This window comes from Ziziphus jujuba, chromosome 5 (assembly GCF_031755915.1).
Source record: "Ziziphus jujuba cultivar Dongzao chromosome 5, ASM3175591v1".
Lineage (NCBI taxonomy): Eukaryota > Viridiplantae > Streptophyta > Magnoliopsida > Rosales > Rhamnaceae > Ziziphus > Ziziphus jujuba.
This window is the reverse complement of record NC_083383.1, coordinates 28,395,394-28,417,393: the sequence shown is the minus strand read 5'-3', so window position 1 is coordinate 28,417,393 and position 22,000 is coordinate 28,395,394. Positions and strand designations below refer to the sequence as shown.

General features: G+C 29.1%; 3 protein-coding genes across 3 annotated transcripts; 1 reads left to right on the top strand and 2 right to left on the bottom strand.

Moving 5' to 3' along the window:
* Positions 1-1,972: 1,972 nt before the first annotated feature.
* LOC132803650 (mediator of RNA polymerase II transcription subunit 15a-like) lies at positions 1,973-3,312 on the bottom strand. The gene is made up of 3 exons (XM_060816966.1): positions 3,049-3,312; positions 2,832-2,893; positions 1,973-2,427 (listed from the first exon to the last, which is right to left on the bottom strand). Exons 1-3 carry the CDS (start codon positions 3,215-3,217, stop codon positions 2,287-2,289), a joined length of 372 nt encoding a protein of 123 aa, XP_060672949.1. The 5' UTR covers positions 3,218-3,312; the 3' UTR covers positions 1,973-2,286.
* Positions 3,313-3,422: 110 nt separating this feature from the next.
* LOC107406114 (mediator of RNA polymerase II transcription subunit 15a) lies at positions 3,423-5,964 on the bottom strand. The gene is made up of 6 exons (XM_060816965.1): positions 5,343-5,964; positions 4,699-4,769; positions 4,237-4,311; positions 3,874-3,906; positions 3,690-3,792; positions 3,423-3,568 (listed from the first exon to the last, which is right to left on the bottom strand). The coding sequence occupies exons 1-6, from the start codon at positions 5,797-5,799 to the stop codon at positions 3,438-3,440; spliced, it is 870 nt and encodes a 289-aa protein (XP_060672948.1). The 5' UTR covers positions 5,800-5,964; the 3' UTR covers positions 3,423-3,437.
* A 12,324-nt stretch (positions 5,965-18,288) lies between these two features.
* On the top strand, positions 18,289-20,013 carry LOC125423050 (transcription factor MYB1-like). The gene is made up of 3 exons (XM_048476206.2): positions 18,289-18,421; positions 18,499-18,628; positions 19,239-20,013. The coding sequence occupies exons 1-3, from the start codon at positions 18,298-18,300 to the stop codon at positions 19,714-19,716; spliced, it is 732 nt and encodes a 243-aa protein (XP_048332163.2). The 5' UTR covers positions 18,289-18,297; the 3' UTR covers positions 19,717-20,013.
* Positions 20,014-22,000: the final 1,987 nt, after the last annotated feature.

Sequence of the window (22,000 nt, the reverse complement as noted above, 5' to 3'; positions counted from 1 at the left end):
TTATATATTGATTAATTTAGTTTAACGTTATTCATTTAATTTTGTAGTAAAATGGAAGATGATGACATTGTAATTGCGGTTTTATACAATGGAACATTGGTACAAAATGATAGTGGTGAAAGCCATTAATATGCATGAATTTCTTGTGGAAGGTGGGAGTTTGAGGGGTACAGTTAATCTCCAATCAAAAACATGCTCATGCAAAGTCTTCGATCTTGATCAATATCCTTGTGATCATTGTATTGCCGCTTGCAGAGACTGAAAAATTGCTCATTATGGCATGTGTTCTCATTACTACACCGCGGATGCATATCGTGCAGCTTATGCTGAGTCCATTTATCCTTTGTTAGATGAAAAACAGTGGCATGTCCCGGATGACGTGGCAAGTTGCATTGTTCTTCCACCAAGATGGACACGTAGGCGAGCCGGTAGACCGAGGATGCAACGCATACCATCCGAAGGTGAAGATGTTATTGGACGTAGATGTAGCCGATGCGGTGGTGTTGGACATTATAGGCAGAGATGTACGAATCCATTGTCTTATGCTTCGAATTAGAAAGTTTTAATTTAGTGTTATGGTTTAATATGTTTTGATAATTATTTCATATCTTTTTTTTTTTTTGAATTTAATCCTAGATGAAAAGATGCTTTCTGGAATTGATTTTCAATCTTTAGTTTACATATCATTTTATGAAATGTCCAAATGATTTTGAAAATAAAAACAAACATATATCAATTTTATTTTTATTTAAAATGGTTATTGATTTTAAATGTCACCACATTTTTTGTTAATTCCATCTTCATCTTATATAATATTTGTCTCCACTCCCAATTTTTTTTACCCTACTATTAACTTATATAATCTATTAGAAATTGATTTTCCAAGTGGAGGAAATTAGTTTCTAATAGGAGTAAAAATTATTCAACGATTTCCGCTTGGAGGAAATGTTTTCCAACAGGAGGAAAACTATTTTCGCTTGGAGGAAAATTTTTCCACCTGGCGGAAATTTATCAAGAGGCTTCAATTTTTCTTCATATGGGATTTCCGACTGGAGGAACATTTTTTCTTCATTTTTCCTCCAGTAGGAACATTTTTCGGCCTATAGGAAATATTTCCGACAAGCGGAAAATTTTTTAAAATTTGCAATTGAGCTCTTAAGGCGTTTGTGCATAACGGAATTCTAATAAATAAACATGGCACATTTCCTATAAGGTCAATTACTTATCCTTACATCAATACCACATTGTTATCTTTGTTAAATGAACATTATAAGCCACCATTATATTTACAATTAAAAGTCAAATATAATAAATAATATGCATCTATAAACATGAAAAAAGGAAAGAAAAAAGCATCACCACGCAGCTCATATGCTAAGTTCTTTGTTGTAAACCTCATATGCATACTTCTTCCTAAAGAACTCCATGTTTTGGAAGCAGCAATGGCAAAGGAAAATGGAGAAGAAGCACAGCACAAATCCCAGAAACCATACAGCAGCCATGATGAACAGAGGAGCAGCAGTAAATCCTACAGACTGCATGATCCAAAAATAATAGGCGCAGTGAGTGAATGAAGCTAAAAAAGTTCTCAACCAAGATTAAAATGTGAAAAATACTTGATAGAAATCATGAAATTGAGGTTTTAAAACTCACGAAGAAATAGTGTTTTTCGCTGATATTCCATCCTCCTCTGTAATAGTTAAACCATCAAGAGGGTCTCTTCTGTGTGTTCTCTTGGCAGCCAATATGAGAGATGGGCTTTGTACAAGTTCAGCATTCGTTGCCTCAAGGACATGCCTTTTCGTAATCGTACCCCAGGAAACCACTTTGCAATCATTCCCATCAGTCCCATCAATATATAAAAGAATCATTTTAACAAGCAAATTTAACACAGAGCATTTAAGTAAGATAAACTTGTGCCTTTAAAATGAGAGTTTCAAGTGAAGAAGGATAAGGAATAAGGATATCATACCATGATGCTCAGAAGCTTCATCATTAGAGAGGGAAAAGGAAGCTGATAAAGTGAAAACCAAAGTTGGTAGAAGGAATGGAAGCAATTTGAAACAGAGCATGATATTCTGCTGTGGCTTTGTTTCCTTTTACAATGTGTACATCTGTGTCTAGCTGTCTGCGCAAACAAGGGTTGAGAAAATAAAGAGGCAAAGTTGGAAGGAGAAGAAGAGAATAAAATTAGATAAAGACTAAAGACGATTGTGTTCTGATATTGGCCGTGTGTTCTTGTTGGGTTTGATAAAATTAAGGTTTTCTGTAGATGTTTCCAAAGATCTACATTGGAAATTTCTGCTGCTGCTGCTGGGTATGGGATTGAATCATTGTTTGTGGGATATTTGCCCGCTGCAATTTAACAGCAATTTTCCGGGACATTTCATTCATATCAGCAAAATACAAGTCGTTCAAGCTCTTGATCTGCAAATGAATGTCAGCAGGAAAGATCTCATGAATCTCTAATTTTTAAACATGCTAACAATTGGAGAGAGAGAGAGAGAGAGAAGGGAAAAAAAAAAAATACTTGTGACATATACATGTTTCTATATGCGGCTGAATTTCAGATAAGCTTTGTGGTCTCTTCATTTAGGGGGTTCCCTCTCTTAAAAAGAGTTCATATTCTTTAACTTTTTTCTTAAACAACCCCCATGTCCTACAAAGTGTGCTTTCATCAGTATTCTTATCTCTTAATTGTTCATTCTTCCTGAATTTTTGTTCCAAAATCTATGTGTATTCCAGACAAAACCCAAAGACAAGCCCTTCCCAAACCCCATAAGTCTTGCCTTTATGTAAAATCAGCAACGGGGAAAGTTATGGTGTCTTACCTTTTGATAGGCTTCCTCTTTCCAATCACCCCCATCTGCATGTCCTGTCTGGGCCGTTGACCCTACAAAGATATAAAAACATGAATATATGCAATCAGTGATATAAAATTTTACTAGAAGTAATAGCTAAAAATTATCTTAACTAGCAGATAAAGTTTGGAACAGTGGAATGAATTCAGTGTACAGAACAATCAAGTAAAGAAAAGAATTAGGCTACCAAGCAGCTGCTGCTGTTGCTGCAATCCAGTAACACTACTTTGAGGGCCCAACTGTTGCTGATGCATATTTGATAGGTTGCTTTGCTGAGCCATAACCTGTTGTTGTCGTTGTTGCTGCTGCTGCTGTTGCAGGTTTGAAAGATTATTTTGCCGGCCGGAATTGTTCATGAAAAAACCTTGATGAAGACAAAGAATCCAGAATAAGATGCAAACAATAAAGCATGGAAGAGCTAGGATCTCAGCCTACAAAAATAGAAAACAAGAAAACCACCATGAAAGCTTTGCTCATTCATGAAATTTAACTACTAATAATTTCCAATATTTCTTTCTTCTGCTTTTTAACTCTACAACAAATGTGACTTCTAAATCTAATCCTTAAAATATGAAGTCAAATTTTCTCAAAACGCACATACATCTTGTTGATAATTTTTTGACGTGAATCTGGCTGCAACTGAGACCTCCAATCACTTGTGTCCATTGTTGGTTCTCCGCTTTGAATAGGCCTCCAATTATTGTTGTCTGTCAAAACTAATTCACCAGAACAAGTGTCAATAGAAAACTACAATTTTCAATATTACTAGTTCAGAGAAAGGGAAGAAGACTAGCAATTATTTGTGCATGTGATATTGATTCTAAATACCAAGCTGTCCTTGCTGCAATGAAGAAGCAGGTCTCCTGGGCCTATTTGAAGCGACAAAACTTACTATCTGCTTCTCATACAAAGGCAATTTATCCTTGTGACCTATTAAAATGCTATTTTTGTTAAGCTGTAAAAATGCCATACTTTTGTCCAACATAGCCTTAAATAATCTTAGCTTCTCATGCTGCTCTGTTTTGGGTTGTTGAAGGGAATCATGCTGGCAAACAAAGAATGAAAAACATGATTAAGCAAAAAAGTTTTGGTCCATATAAGAACAAGTTCTATTAAAATATATTATATATGTATTATATATAGACAATATATCAGTAAAAAACCAATTCTAGTTTTAATAATATTTATTAGTAGCAGTCAGGGCAAAGGGCAGCCTTAACACAGAAGGTGCACCAACCCTCTGCAGAAATTCAAACAGCGGATCCAGTCCTCAGAAGGACTGGCTATACTGATAACGTCCATAATGACAAAGGTGGGTTGAGAAGAAAAAGTTGAGAGATTAATCACATAATGAAAATTGTAACGTGTAACATACCTGCTGCAATTTAAGAGCAATTTTCTGGGACATTTCATTCATATCAGCAAAATACAAGTCCTTCAAGCTCTTGATCTGCAAATGAATGTCAGCAAGAAAGAGCTCATCAATTTCTAATTTTTGAACATGCTAAGAATTAGGGGGAAAAAGAAATTTGTGACATATACATGTTTGTATATGCGGCTGAATTTCAGATAAGCATTGTGGTCTCTTCATTTAGGGAGTTCCCTTGCTTAAAAAGAGTTCATATTCTTTATTTAAACCGCCCAGTATCTTTCATCAGTATTCTTATCTCTTAATGGTTCATAATTCCTAAACTTTTGTTCCAAAATCTTTCATAATTCCTGAACTTTTGTTCCAAAATCTATGTGCATTCCAGACAAAACCCAAAGCCCTTCCCAAACCCCATAAGTCTTGCCTTTTATGTTAAGTCAGTCAAAGGGGAAAGTTATGGTGTCTTACCTTTTGATAGACTTCCTCTTTCCAATCACCCCCACTTGCATGTCCTGTCTGGGCCGTTGAATCTAGAGACGCTTCAAGGATATAAAAGCATGAATATATGCAATGAGACATATAAAATTTTACTATGGAGGCAATAACTAAAAAGATCTTAACTAGCAGATAAAAATTTTGAACAGTGGTATTAATTCAGTGTACAGAACAATCAAGTAAAGAAAAGAATTATGGTGGAAGTGACTACTACAGGTAGAAAAAGATTTGTGGATGGTGCAACAATAAGCCAAAGTATTTAACAAGAACGTGAAGCAACAAAATTATGAAATTTCACTCCAAGACTATAACTATAAACCAATTGAAGCATGGTCAAGAATGGACAATTAAACTTCTCCCACATCCAAATGGGAAATAGAGAACGTATAGTCATGTCTAAAGAGTCCTTTTTCACCGTGCAACCTTGCATCATTAATACAAGGCTGATTTAAATTATAATAACATTGTTGAACATAAAGCTTTTGATTAAAAAAATATACAGGAGTTGGAAAAAAAGAACATTTTATAGAATATAGAGAAAATAATGGATGCTGAAATGCAAGATAATCTGAAGAAAGTGAAAACCATAGAGAAAAGAAATAGACTAAGGAACATACTTGATGACATCTCTGGAAGAGCTCTTTGTGATTGATATAACTGCTTTTGCTGATCAATTACATTCTGCTGTTGAAGCAAGGATCCTGGACCTTGACCTGATGGCTGAAGCCTTTGTGGCATGTCCCGTTGTAGTGGATTTGGCTGCTGCTGCAAACCTAACTGCTGCTGCATTTGTGGGGCCTGTGATTGAATCTGCGACAATAATTGCTGCTGTGATTGTTGTGGTTGTGACTGCTGTCCCTGAGTTGGTAACAGAGTAGATGCACTCTGCTGAGGTTGTTGCTGCCCTGGAGCCTTTGATTGTTGCAGCATGTGCATTGAGTGCTGATTAGTTTGCATGCTTGAGTTCCCAGTCTGGCTACCAAGCAGCTGCTGCTGTTGCTGCAATCCAGTTACACTACTTTGAGGGCCCAACTGTTGCTGATGCATATTTGATAGGTTGCTCTGCTGAGCCATAAACTGTTGTGTCTCCTCTGTCTCTGGTACTCTCAATCGAACGACTCTTGCCGACACAACAATGGATGAGGACGATGCCGGCGAATGGGAGACGAATGTCGGTGAAAATGGTGGCCGGAATGGTAATTTTTGAAATGCCCTAGCTGCGTTTTCAAACGCTTTCAAAGGGAAAGTAAAAAAAACAAAACCGAAATCAAAAAAAATAAAAGGCCTTTTGATAGAGAAAAGAACAAAAAAAAAAAAAGAAAAGAAAAAATATAGATAAGGATACTTTAGTCCAAACAAGTAAAATATTGGTTAGTTTTTAAAAAAATAAAAAAATTTACTATTTTTCTAAAATGCAATTATAAAGTGGCTATTTATCAAAAAAATCCTTTCTTTAAGTACTTGGGAATTGACAAGCTAGTTGGATTGTAACTGTAGGGTCCTTTTGGTATCCATTCTCATTATTATTATTATTGTTATTATATTCATGTTTCAACTCATGCTAATGATGTTTGATGTGATTGGAATTCTAGACTTTCTTAGACGTCCTTTTATTTTATGCTGGGACTTGTTTTATGTATGTCGGTACCCTGTTTCCTCTTGAAGGTTTCCCATTTTCACTTCAGGAGGCTTTAACAAGGTGGACGGCTTTTTGGGCTGGGTGTTTGGCTTTTTCTATGGCCTTCTGGCTTTTGGATATTTTCTCTTGCAATCACGTTACTTCTTTTTATTTTATGTTTATTTGAACTTGTTTGAGCCTAGTTGTCTGAGGAGTGCCAAGATAGTTGGAATGCTTTGACTTCCTTAATCTTCAAATCTGCTATTTTTTATTATTATTAATTAAAAGAACCTGTTTTTTTAATAGAATTAAAAGAATCTTAAATCATATCATATAGATAATATTTGATTTGTTTATTGATTTAATTACAAATTACTAAACTGTTCAATTGATACTTAATCATAATCACATAACGGATACATAAATGCATAATGTTTATATATCTCTTCAAAAGTCTATAATAAACTGGACTAAATTTTCTAAACTATTAATTCAAGTACCAAAGTTATAGATTTTTATTTTATTATTATTGGAGATAAAATTATGCTAAACGAGTGATAATTTGGTAGTAAACTGTGTAACCATCCCAAATAATATCCAATTTCGAATAATGATTGAGACTATGCATCTTATAGTTGTAGAAGCACTATTTCGCTTCAAGGTTCCGATTGAGTGAAGGTCTCTAAGTTACTCGTGTGGTGTTGATCCAAGGTATTTAGATGTTGCACTTTGAATGCCTAAAGCTGATAACGATAGTGGATGTGCAATGCATACCTAGTTTGCTGATTATTGTGTTTCTATAAACATTGGAATTCCTTGATCTTTAAGAAATTGCCAAACTCTAATAAGAATATAAGATTAGACCACATAGTTTAAATAATGAAACTAAGATTTTCTAAATTGGACAATAATATTCTCAAACTGATTTTGTAGGATTAATATGTTAACTTTCCTAAATGAATGATTTAGCAGATCCTTGAGTGCTTTCCTTAATTACAGCGAGAGAAAAACCGAATTTCCATTTTCTGATTGTAATCAGCTGATACTGGGCTGATTTATGCTGATTCCGAGCCTCATAATGCTCGGTCATTCCCAAGTCTTTCTATAAAACAAGTCATCACGTTCAATCCCTGACCTTGAAGATCGGCCAAGGTTGTTGACTCCATTATTAAGAATCAGACATCGTCCCAATTATGCAAGATTAACCACGCCCTTTGGCACAACAATGCCGGAGACTTATCGGTTCAGATGTGCCACACGACACCACCAATTTTGCCACGTCAGGCTTCAGGACTTCAAACTCGACCAGGAACCTCCCAAATATACCCAAAAAATAGTCAATTCCTTTTCTGTTAGTATTATCAATTCTTTTTCTTTTAGTAGTATTTTACTTGTACATATTAACATATTAAATTATACGAAAAGAAGGAAAAAGAGGTAAATGACACTGAGATACATTGAATGAGATATTTTTGGAACCAAACGCAGATTGCTAAAATCCCATGAAAGCTAAGTTTCAGTATTATTGAGAGGAGAATTTATGAACACGTCCATGGTACCATGAAATATGCATGAATATGTGGTAGACATTTACGTTTTCTGTCACATAAAATGGCCAACACCATCTCTAAAACTACCCCCGCCCACTGGGTAGATGAAGTCACACACGTGTATTTTTACTTATTTATTTTTTTTAACACAATCAAAAATCAAAATGGACCGCAATGCTTTTATGTTGAGCAATGTAAGATGAATATTACCAAAAAAAAAGAAAAAAAGAAAAAAGAAAAAGAAGGGTAATGTCAAATGAAGTCTCATGTGTGGTCCTACTTTTTTGTCCTTGTATTCGGCTTCAATGATGATTTTTTTTTTTTTTCGTTTTTTTGATGTGACCCTCTACATTTGCAAACATTGATACCAACATGTTTTCTTATAAAAAAAAAAAAAATGTTAAAATTATAAAAATATTTACTAAATAATATGGAAAAACGTTTAATTGGTTCACTTTTTTTATTTTAATATTCGCTTATTCATATTTTGTTTATAAAATATATCAATTAACATTATCTCAATAATTGTGATTTGGTAAATAAATATGATAAATAAAAATAAGGATTAATAATTTTTAAAAATAAAAAAGGATGTAATATGATAATTATTCGTATTCTTCTGTTTGGTAGCAATAAACAAATTTTAAAAAAAAGCAAAAATATGGCTGAAAAAAAAAAAAAAGAAGAAGAAAATAATATAAAGCATAAAATAATAATAATAATAAAAGCATGAAAAAGCCAACATAAAGTAGCCTGCTTTTTTATTCCTTTATTTTACAGAATATATATTCTGAAGTTTTTAAATAAAATGATTAGGAATTCTTTATTTTGATGAATTTGAATTCCATATAAATAAATTAATTAATTTTAAAAATTCAATCAAATAAAAAATATTATAATTTTAAAAATACATATTCTATTTTATCATTTAGTCCGTAGACCATATATATTCTAAAAAAACGTTAGTTACCAGAAGAAGAGAAAAAAAAGGGGGGCGGAGGAGTTGTAAAACTAGTATCCCATAAAACCTTAATTCCTTCACCAAGTTAATTGTAAAGTTGATTGGTTTTCACATTTAAAAGCATGATTGGTATATTGAATACATCGTGTATGGATAGAATAATATAGTTAAAATTTTCAAGATTATTAATTACAACTATATGTGCTTATTATATTTTTTATTTTCATGAATATTTCCAATTTTGCAAGATGGTTATTTTTTAATTTTAAAATTTAAGAGCTAATCATTAATTATAATCGTTTTAAGATAAACTTTAAATTACACACACACACACACACACACACTCTACTACGTCTATTTTAATAGATTATGTAACACCCACTTTCACAAGTGGATTTGTCATTCTTTATTGATATTGTTTCCAATATAGCCATTGCATTCGGTATGAAGTTTTTTATTTAGGCTTTTTAATAAGTTACTTATCCTTTAGCTGGAGCACACTGAACTATAGAATTCGTTCGAATCCTGAGGCAGACCTCTCTGAAAAGACTTCGATATTATGAGAGTAGTTATCATTGCAATTGAACCATCCCTATTCTACATCCAAACAATGTAGGAATAGATAGTAGATAGCTTGCCAATGTCTATTGCACTCACCCACACTGGTTATCACAATCTACCCATCTTGGGATCTGGCGTCCTCACTGTTACACTTTTGATTGAGTACAGGCTCTGATACCATTTATAACACCCGCCTCCAATGGTGAACCTGTAGTTCTTAAGATGTCACATATCTTTTCATTGGAGCACATAACACCTTACTTCCATTGGTTGAGCTATCACTTTAAGCCGATATTGTCTTCAATTTAGCCACCGCATTCAATATGAGTTTTTTACTTAGAGCTTCTTTGGAGATTGCCCATCTGTGGAGTATTCTCACCTGAGCATGCTTAATTTTGAAGTTTTTTCAAACCCAGAAGTTAACCTCTTTGAAAATGCCTCAATGTTATGAGAGTGGCTATTCTTATATTTGAATCATCCTCTATACCACACCTTGGGGATACGGGATTGGATGCTAAGTAGCCTACGAGTGCCTCTTGCATCCATCCATACTAGTCATCACAATCTACCTCCTTTGGAACCTAATGTCTTCGTTGGTATACTTTTGGTCAAGTATAGGCTTTGATACTATTTGTGATATTATTTCTCCTTTAGCGGACTTGTTACTCTTGTCAATATTGTCTTCAATTGAGCATCGTACTCGGCATGAGATTTTCTTGTTCAGAGCTTCCCAAGAGGTCACATGTTCCTAAACTACTTTCGCCTAAGCAGCTTCCCGTGAGAATGACTATTATTATATTTGAACCATACTCCATTTCACATTTGGACAATATAGCATTGGATACCACATAGCATATCAGTGTCTACACTTATCATCGCAATCGACCCTTCTTGGCACTTAGCGTTTTCGCTGAAACATTTCTGACCAGGTATACCATCTTAACACCCTACTTCCATTGGCAGATCTATCTCTTTCTACTGATATTGTTCCCAAATTAGCCATTACATTTGAAATAAAGTTTTTTGTTTAGGCATTCTAGGAGATCACCTATCCTCCCATCATAGCACATTTAATTGCAGAGTTTTTTCACACTTTGAAGCCAACTACACTAAAAAGGCTTCATCATTATGAGAGTGGTTATCGTTACATTTGAATCGTCCCCCATTCCACATTCGGATGATATTGGATTGGGCATCAGGTAACTTGCTAATGCTTTTTGCACCTGCCCACATTGGTTGTTATAGATTATTCATAAACTAACTCATGCTTATAATAAGAGTTAAGTGGGGATAATATATTCATATATAAATCTTGACACTTGTTACTATTGACGACGATCACTATCTTATATTATAAATTTTAATTAAAATATCTAATTATATTATTTTTTATACTAAAGCTCTACAAATGAACCCCTTTATTAATAACCATTTAAGACTGCCCTATGGTATGTAGGTCTCCCTAGTGATCAGTTACTAGTGGTGACGAATAACATTTTCTTTATGTATTATCTAAGATTATAATTTTTTAACTATAATATGTGTTAGTGTCCAAGATATTGATCATATATAACAACATAGATTAAATGCATATCACGTAGGTCCACGTAATAGTATCGTCCTAGATGTACACCATAAAATGAACATCTTGTTGTTCTTGATTGGCTGTATCCTATATTTATGTTAAAAACATCAAGTTAGAATTTTATCTATGTATATAGAAATATTGATGATTCATCATGCATATTTTCCACAAATAATCAATAGTTTATCAGTTTGGCCGATCCAAAGAAATCTATTGATCATTAGAACCTGGAAATCCCATCAACTAGCTTTTTTTTTTTTTTTGGGTAATACCATTAGTTAGCGTGTTGATTATACATAAAAGGCTTATTTGGTGTGCTGTATTACATTGTATAGAAGCTTTGTATTATATTAGCTAATTCCAATTAGATATTTGGTGTGAAAAAAAGGTTTATACAACTTGATACATGGGATTCAATTTAATGCAATGCAAGAGGAACTGGATAACTTATACAAAGGAAATAGTTGGTATTAGCTAATACAAAACACAGACATAAGTTTAAACACAACAAAAATAAAATAAAATAAAATAACCTCCACACTTGCCCAACCAGATCATAAAAGAACCAATTTCTGAGAGAGGCTGATCGAGTGTAAATGTTTAGGTGCTGACAAATTTTGAAGTCAGATGTTGAATTTCGGTGAAAGATGGTATATGCAACGGGAGAAGATTTTTGAACAGGCAGAAACTGATGTTTTGGGGTTTTCTTTTATTTTTTCTGTTGAATTTCTAATGTGACATTGTTGGTGTGTAGGAGCCAGAACAATAGGACGCAAAACCAAAGTGAGGAAAACAAAGAGTGAGAGAGAGAAAAGCCAGAGAGAAAAACTCCAACCTAGGTCCGCGCCCAAATTTCCTAGGTGGGGTTGAGGTTATTTGACATTTGGATGAACATAAAAGCAATAGATTTTTTTTTTTTTTTTAATCTGGATTGGATTGATGGTTTTTTAACATATTCTTGTTTGTGAGCAGGATTGGTGATGTTTATGGAGATATGCGGCAATTTTTTCTAAAAATACTAATACTAATAAAATATATAAATTTGGATATTTTTATTTTTATTTAATAGAAGTACTAGCATAGTGTTATAATCATAATAAATGATTTTAAAAATAATTTAAATAATTAATTATATTTAAATCTAATGATAATATAGGAGAAAATTTTTTATTATCTTATTTTAATATATAATATAGATAATATATGAGGTAAAATGCAATTTAATATCCTTTACTTTCACTTTTTTATAATTTGTGGTATGTAAAAAAAAAATTTAACATTTAATACCCTCTATTACCAAATCTGTTATTTTTTAACAGAATCCGTTAAAAATGGATCATGTGCTACTCAGATGACCTCTAAATTGATTTTTTTTTATTTCAATTTTTTTGAATTAATAGGTAGGAAAATTAATTAAAAAAACCTAAAATTTTAAACGGTGCGTTTTATAAATCCCTAGCCTTTTAACTCGATTGTGAAGAAGGGTCATGGTGGTTCTGGTGAAAAGGAACGTCGTCCGAGGTGGCAGCGGAGATGGCGGTGGTCGCTTTGTGGATAATAGAAGGAGAAAGAAAAAGAAGATGATAAGGATGATAAAGAAGAAGGAGAGGAGGAAACAAATAAATAAGAAAAAGAATATGATGATTATGATAAAGAAGAAGAAGAAGAGGACACGAGACAGCGGTCAAACCCACCTGAAATTATGGTGATGGGTTTGGAGGGGGAATTGGTTTGGGATTGTAGTAGTGGGAACAAAGAAGAAGCAAAAGCTTGAATGAGAAATGGGTTTTTGTAGGGTTTCGAGTTGAGAGAAACGTGTATTATATTTTTTCCAAGTGAGAAATGCTGTTGCTGCTAATTAATCCTTTTCAGCTCTTCTTGAAGGCAACCCATTACAACAGCAATCAATAATTGAAATTTCCCATAACCATTGATTAAAATCGAGAACGGAATGATTAATTATGAAGCAATTGATTTTTTCTTTGGGTTCCATTCTTGCCCAGTTCATCTTATTCAATTCCTTTGCTGCAATCAGAGAGCCTCAAATTGCTCTACACAAAAATTAGGATCCCCATATTGTTATCAAATTACTCTACACTCTCTAACCTCACCTCGACATCTTCTAGTGATCAAATTTCAGGGCCACCGATTTATTAAATAAAATCAAATAAAGAGCCGGATCAACTGGAAAAGTGTGTGAGGTTTGCGTCGAAATGGTGAGTTTTTTATTTTCAATTTTTCAAACATTTTTTCCCCATAAATTTTTCTAAAAAATATTAAATTATTAAAAAAATTGATTTATTTGTCATGTGACACTTACATGGCTAATTTTTTAACAGAAATTGTTTAGTTTTAACGGGTTGGATAGTAGAAGATATCACATGTTAAAAAAAAATTTACAAATCCCAAATTAAAAAAAGTTGAAAATAAAAAATACTAACTTGCATTTTACCCTAATATATATATATATATATATAAAATAACACAAATAATTATAAAAAATGTTATATGTTATATTATATATTTTTTTTTAACATAAGAATAAACATGCATTATTACTCAAAAGATTGGGGGAGGCATCAAGGTACAGAGTGGTTTATTAGGCGTTAATGAAATTTCATTTCATTAAGCTATAACATTATAATTTATAACAACTAAAATAAAACCTTTTTTTTTTATGTTTCAATTCAAATAAAAATTAAAATATTATTGTTCAAACACATTAGATTTCAATAAAAAAATGAAACATAATAAAAAAAAAATAATAATATTGTTTATAAACACTTAATCTTCCTAAGTTGCTTCTTGTTCAATGAGGTTATCTCAAAATTCAAGAATTCTGGTACCACTTGATTCCCAGAATGATCATATTATTTTTTCTTACATGCCATCGGCCTAAATACTTTCTTACATTTTCTCTTTTTTATATTTTTGTCCTTCATTATCTTGAAAAATTTGATACATAAAGATGAATTAATAATCAACGGGGAATCTTTGTAAAAAAATATTTTCTTCTTTTCAATTAGTTTCACAACATATTTTGATTCATCATTGTCAACTTCAATTACAGCATGGTTCATGTTCATGCTCATGATTAAGATGATCATGATTAAGATCATCCTAAAAAAAATTAAAATTAAACAATAAAAAAAATTTAATAACTAAAACAGAAATATGAGAGAATAAAAAATAACAAAATATTGAACAATGAAATTTTAAATAAATAGAAGGTGCTACTTATTAATTTATAAATAAATGTATTTAACTTATTCGGTAAATAAAATAAAATAAAATAATTTGTTTTGAGTATAAATTTTATTTCCCATATTTAACAATTATTATTTATGATATTATATATATTTTTTAATCCAAATAAACAAATATCTTTATTAATTTTCATATAATCACATTTATATATGTAAAAACATTTAAAATACGTTTGATTATGGAAGCCATATATATGCAAATACAATTTATTTCATATATAATATTATAATAATAAAAATATATATTTTATTTTTTCACTTCAGGCGCAAATCTATTATATTAAAAATAAAACATATATGTAATTTTATAAAAATATTATAATATAATAATAATAATAATAATAATATAAAAATCTAATACTATATATACTATTATAATATTATAATAATAAAGAAATATTTATTTATTATTATTTATAGAGATATTAATTAATAACTTAAACACAACCGTGGTAATTATACTCAAGGTTCAAAATTTCGGTATCAGTGAAAATATCAAATGTTTAAAATATGAAAATTTCTATGTAAATATCGAAAAATATCGAATATCAATAAAAATTTATAAAAAATGATGGATATTTATTTAAAAAATAATTTTTTGGTTAAAACTTTAGCATTAGCTTATTTAATTTATTAATTATCAAATTGATTATAAAAATTGCAAAAATATTGAATAGATATTATAATTCTCTTAACCAATTTAAATTATAATAAGTGGTAACGATTATAAATAAATTATTATTGATAAAAATATAAAAAAAAGTATATAGATAAAATTATTTATTAATTAAGATAAAACAATTATTATAATTACATTATATTTTATAAATATCATCTCAATACTCATAAGATATTTAATTAATTGAAAATTATTGGTCTCTTCTTTACTCTCATTTTGACATGTAAAATGAGAAAAATAATTATTAAAATATATATCTCCTTAATAAATTTTTATGTAATTATTAATATGTTAATTATAAGGATCGTGTGTTAAATATAGCTGTCATTAATATTTAGTATAATATATTTTTATCATTTTTTTATGTTTATTTGCTTAATGTTATTAATTTAAATACTATTAATATCAATATTGTGTAATATTGTATTTTTATGTTATTATTTTTTATTTTTATATAATCAATTATTAAATTGTAATTATGAGATTCTAATAAATCCATCTTATAAAAATGTATAGTAAGTATATATATATATATATATATATTTTATCGATAAATAGAATCTATTAAAGCTATTAAATTTAATTCAGTTTATTTTATTTATATCATTAAATACTTAAAAGACAATCAAAAAGCTAAAAAAAAATCACTGTTGTTAATTTGGTAAAATAAGTTACTAAAAATCAATAATATTTTTTAATTTTTGAATTTTTATAAAAAATTTTTAAAATTTTCATAGATATTTTCAAAATTTTCTTCGAAATTTCAAAAATTTATCTGAAAGTTTTCAAAATTTTGATGGATATTATGGATTTTTAACAAAATTGTTAAATATTTGATGTGGATATTTTGATGAAATTTCCATTAAAATTTTGATGGATTTATAGAAATTTTATCAATTTCTATTTGAAACATAAATTTCCTTTTGACCTCTTAGAAAAAAAAAATCGAGAAAAATTTATATATTTAAAGCCATGATTATACTTATAATATTATAATAATAAATAAATATATATATCTATATATATATTTACTGTTAATAAATAATAATATATATTTATAATTATTTTATAATAATAGACTTTATATAATTTTTATTACAGCCATAAAAGATAAGAAATCTCATTCTTTTAATTAACTGTTCCATTTGATAGTGATTAATATTTTGATAGGATTTTAAATGATAAAAGGAGGGGAGATGATTTTAGAAGAAATTTGGATGAATATTATAATGATATATGACATTGACTATTCTATTTTTACATATTTTTTAAGTCAATTATCTAACATTATAATAATAAAAATATATATTTTTTAATACAGTCAATTTTTAAATAGCTACTCCATTTGGTATTGACTAATATTTTGATAGGATCATAAATAATAATAAAAAAATGATTTTTTTTAATTGATGATTTTGGAGGGATTTTAAAATGATAATATGATGATACATGGCATATATTCTTCTACTTTTATATATTATATAGATATAATATAATCCATCATAACATCAAATATAATGTAATATAATATTGTACAATTCATTCCAATACAAATCCATTCCAATCTATGACAATACAATACATTACAATATAATACTGCATACCGCATACCAAACGAGCACAAAGATAATACTTGGCAATACATAGGAATGGTAAATTTATAGTACTATTGTTAGAAATATAAGATAGATTGCTGCTCTAATACTACCATTAGAAAAATAAGTTAGATTGTCTTCCCCATATCATTGTTAAACATTAATAGAAAATATTTTTATCTCAAAAATAAATTCAGAAGCAATAGAATAAGAGAGAATTAGAATTTAGAAAAAATGATTTGTGTTGAATTATTTTCAATTACAAGATGAAAGCAAGATAGAAAGGAAGATGGGAGCTTTTCATTTTTTGGTTTCTCCCGGCAACATGTTTATTTCTTTTTCACATTTCCTTCTTACATTGTTTATTTTTTCTTTTGTGGAGTCTTGGCATTATTTTTCGAGTCCTTTCTCTCATGGCATTTTGGCATTATTTACCAAAGTAACTCTCTAGTTGTCTCTTGGCTTTATATCCAAGTAGCCATTAGTTTTTCTTTTCAATTTACATTGGTTTAAAACTTGGTCCCCCAAGATTGTTGGCTTGATCTGCAAGACTTGTAGCTCGGTTTGGTCTCCATGGATGGACTCAAAAAAATGTGCAGCACCACTCCAACAGCTATATTAAAAAAAATAAAAATAAAAAATAAAAAATAAAACGTGGTTTATCCATTAATTTCTATATTTCTAGCTAGTTTGCACAATTTAATATTTTTCCATATATACTATATGGTAGGTTAATTATTTAATTTGCATTTTGTTAAAATGTAGATATCATATAATTTTGTTGGATTATATGTAGTCAGTATCTAATTTCTCAAAAAAAAAAAAAAAAAAAAGGGTTTGAAAGAATTAAATTAAATGTAGGTTTGAGCTAGCTAGCAAACAACATTTTGAAGGTTGCATTAGGACGGACTAGTGGCTGATGTCAGACGGTCTGAATATAACAATCCAAGATATATGGTCCTTTAACTTGGACTTTATTATATATATATATATATATATATATATATATATGCTATGAAGATGATTTTTAAAAAAGTCATTGTCAATGTTGTCTCTATATGATAATATTAATGATGATTTTTTCAAAAATCATTTATTAATACTGTGGATCCTCATGCGAACGGTTCGCATCTTAAATGGTTATATATATATATAATACTTATAAGAATATATATATATATATATATTATAATTATGCTATTCTAGATTTACATACCTACCTTAATTTCTACCCACTTTTCACCAAATCAAAGAATTTGTAGAAATTATAGGTACCATCGAAAATTGATAAAATATAATACGTTGATCATAAAATATCCATGCAAATCTATTACAGTAAAATTTTATATGTATATATATTCGGCTGAGATAAAAATATCTTTAATTTTTTAAATTGAAGATAAAAATGTTTATCATTTGAAATTGTTGGATGATATATTATATCAAATATATATTAATCCAATGATAATTATAGATAATTAAGTTATTCATCTTCAATTTAAAAAAGTTGAAAATAGATTCACTTAAGCATCATTGTATATATATAAATGACTTGGACAGTTTTGTTACCAAAGAGTCTTTGCATCCAAATTATACAAGCTCACCATAGCATAGTTTGGTTGCTTGGAAATTATTTGCACCGGCTAATGCGTGATGTCTTTGTGGGGCCCCTCCATTACCAAGATTAGTTACAGATTGCTATTTATAGAACAATCACTTAACATGTATACTAAATGAAAATATAGAGAGTACACTAAATGGAAGGAAAAGCCTCTTTGGATATGAGAAAAGGAGCATGGACTCAAGAGGAAGATGATCGCCTAAAGCACTGCGTAAACAAATATGGAGAAGGAAACTGGAGCAAAGTACCTATTAGAGCTGGTATAATATATCTATATCTATACATATATTAATTAATCAAAATAATATATAGCTTTTAATTTGTTTGGATTTTTCAGGTTTGAGTCGGTGCCGGAAAGGTTGTCGAATGAGGTGGCTGAATTATTTGAAGCCAGGCGTCAATAACGGAAAATTTACAGAGGGTGAAGTTGATCTTCTCCTTAGACTTCATAAGCTTCTGGGCAACAGGCAAGATTTTATTTTATTTTAATATATAATTTACATGCAAAAAAGCTTTGAAGTGTTTTTTTCACTCTTTCTCTGAAGACATGTTTTATTATTTCTCTCTGTAAATATATTGAAGGAATTGAGTCGATTATGGCTTCCTATTAAATATCTTAAAGATTGTTAAAACGGTGTTGTGTATACTAATTAATATTATACTATTCAATTTTATTTTTGAACAACTTCAAAACTGATTATCTGATTATCTTATGAAAAACTTCAAATACTTGTTTTTTTTTTTTTTTTTTTTTTACTGTTTTTTTTTTCTTGCTCATATTTGTTGCCTAACTCACTTATGTTACATAATGCAAAGGTAACATAATTTTTTTTTTCCTGAAAAATTAGAAAAGAGAATTTTAACATTAAATTTTAAATTTAGAATGTAAAACTATCACCAGTGATTATTATTTTTATCTACGATTTCACCAACGCACATATGAATTATCAATTATATCGAATTATCAATTATATCTCTACTTAATCCATCTGAGTTTTGCATAGCCTACTAAATCATAATTGTATACACATATTTATTTATTTATTTGTTTCATATGTGCTTCTACCATTCATGTAGATGGTCACTAATAGCTGCTAGACTTCCGGGGCGAACATCAAACAGTGTGAAGAACTATTGGAATACTCACCTTAGAAAAAAGGTAATACTTGAGGATCATGAAAAACGTTTAAAAGAAAATGATCCCCAGAAGATATTAACAAAATCCAATATATTTAAGCCTCGGCCTCAGAGATTTAAAAAATATTTGCCTAGAATGAACAATACCAAGTTTACAAAAATTCAACCACAAAATGACAATCAAAGTGAGCCATCTTCACTAGAAGACACAAGCTTATGGGAAAGATTGTTAGATGACCATGGAAACTTTGATGAAGTAATCACACATTCCCTATCTTGGTCCGAGGAGGAGCTTCTTCCAGACTTCTTTTCGATTGAAGAACTTGATCAAAATCAACCGAACATTGGGGATATTATTAGTGACGATCATTGGAGAGACTACGTGGATCTGAACCTTTGGTGTCCGTTTGATAAATAGAAAGGAATTGGATTTGAACCAGACCACTATTCTATAGGGCGGCGTTATTGGCACGGTTCTAAAGGTTGTTGCCATGGATCTTGAAAAGCAGTGTTTTAATTTCCATTTTCGTCCTTTAACTCTCTTGCCATTTACAGAAAGAGATTGTGGTAAGGAGGAAGGAGAACAGAGGAGTAAAGCCGTCCGGTGTGGTAGTCGAAGTTGCCAAACTTCGGAAATGCACTGTAGTCTAGAGACGTGGCAATAGGGCCTCCTTATTTAAAATTTAGCTCAATCAGTTTTAATTTTAACTTTAGTTATTGTACTCCTTTTTTTTTTTTTTTTTTTTTTTTTTTTTTTTTTTAATAAGGCTGTTGTACTATTCTTCTTTTGAATAAAGTTATTGTACACTTCTTGTTTTTTTATAACAAGTTATTGAACTCGTTTTTTTTTTACTTTTTCTTTTTCTTTTTTTTTCTTTTTTTGAAATGAGTTACAGTACATGCTAGGAAGTCATAAAAAAGTAAATGGCTATTTTACATTTTTTGTTGAGTTACAGGACATGCTAGGAAGTCATAAAAAAGTAAATGGCTATTTTACATTTTTTGTTGTTCATAACCATAACAACATTGATTTTGTATTTTTTTTTCAATAAATCAATATGTATGTTAGGTGATTTGTTGGATATAAAATTGTTTTTACATATTATTATATATATTTTTTTCTTTTGAGACAAAAAAGGATGGGAGAAATTTTGAAGGAAAGGGGCAAGAAAATGAGAAATGACAGAAAACAAATGGAGAGGAGAGGGATTTGTTTAAAATTTATGTATATATATACACAATTATAATTAAATAAAATTTTTAATATCTAGATTAATGTTATAATTTATTTTTTTAAAAATTACAACTAAAATTTAAAACTATATTTATTAATTATCCAATTCTAACAATACTCATTTTCCTTAAATAGAATTTTAATATTTTATAAATTCAAAATTGATTGGTTTTTAGTTGTAAATTCTAACTCTTAATATTATCAAGTAGTTAATAAAAGAATATATAATATTAAAACTATCATATCACCTTGATAGAAACTTGACTATATTACACTAAAATGATAATGTATAAATAATTTTCATTTCAAATTTAACATAAAGTAGCATATATATATATATATATATATATATATATATATATATATCAATTAGAATAAATTTAAAATATTGTTAACGATACGGACAATACCTTAAGTAGAACTTTGTGTCTAAAATCAAAGATTTATGAAATCTTCCTACGTTTGCGTTTAATATTTTGTTTTAAAAACTGTTTTCTAAAGAAAAAAAATATTTAACTCTTAAAACAAATTATTTCATTTGGATCGTAATATTTGTTTAATTTTAAAACTATTTTTTTTAAAATATTCTTAATCTTGTATATATAAATGTGTGTGTGTGTGTGTGTCTTTATTACTTTTTTAATATTTTTAATTTTACAAATAATATTAAAATATATTAAATTATTTTTAAAATTGATGGATAAAAGCAGCACTAATGATTCCGACCAATACTTTTATGTTAAAAGTGACCATACTTTTTTATTTTTATTTTTTTTCTGTTATTATTATTATTATTATTATTATTATTATTATTATAAGCTTGAGAGGGAAACTTATGCACAAAAATATTTTTCTTTTCGTTTTATGTCCTAATTTAACTTATTGTAAACCACAAAACATATTTATATTGTTTTTATCCAAGGTTTAAAATTTCGATATCAGTGAAAATATCAAAGATTTAAAATATGAAAATTTCTATTGAAATATGGAAAATATAGAATATCAATACAAATTTATAAAAAATAATGAAAATTTATTTTAAAAAATAGATTTTTGTTGAAACTTTTACATTAGCTTATTAATCAATCAATTATCAAAATGGATCATAAAATTTATAAAAATATTAAATAGGTATTATATTTCTCTTAAACAATTTTAATTTATAGTAAACAATAATAATCATTAATAAACTATTATTGATAAAATTATTAAAAAATTATATATTTGATAAAATTATTTATTAATTAAGATATAACAATTATTATAATTACATTATATTTCATAAATATCATTTCAATACTCATAGAACTTTTAATTAATTAAAAATTATTGGTTTCTTCTTCATTTTTCATTTTGAAATGTGAAATTTGAAAAGTAATTAATAAAAAATATATGTCTTTAATAATTTTTCATGTAATTATTAATATATCAATCATAGAGATTTTGTATTAAATATAATTATCCTTGA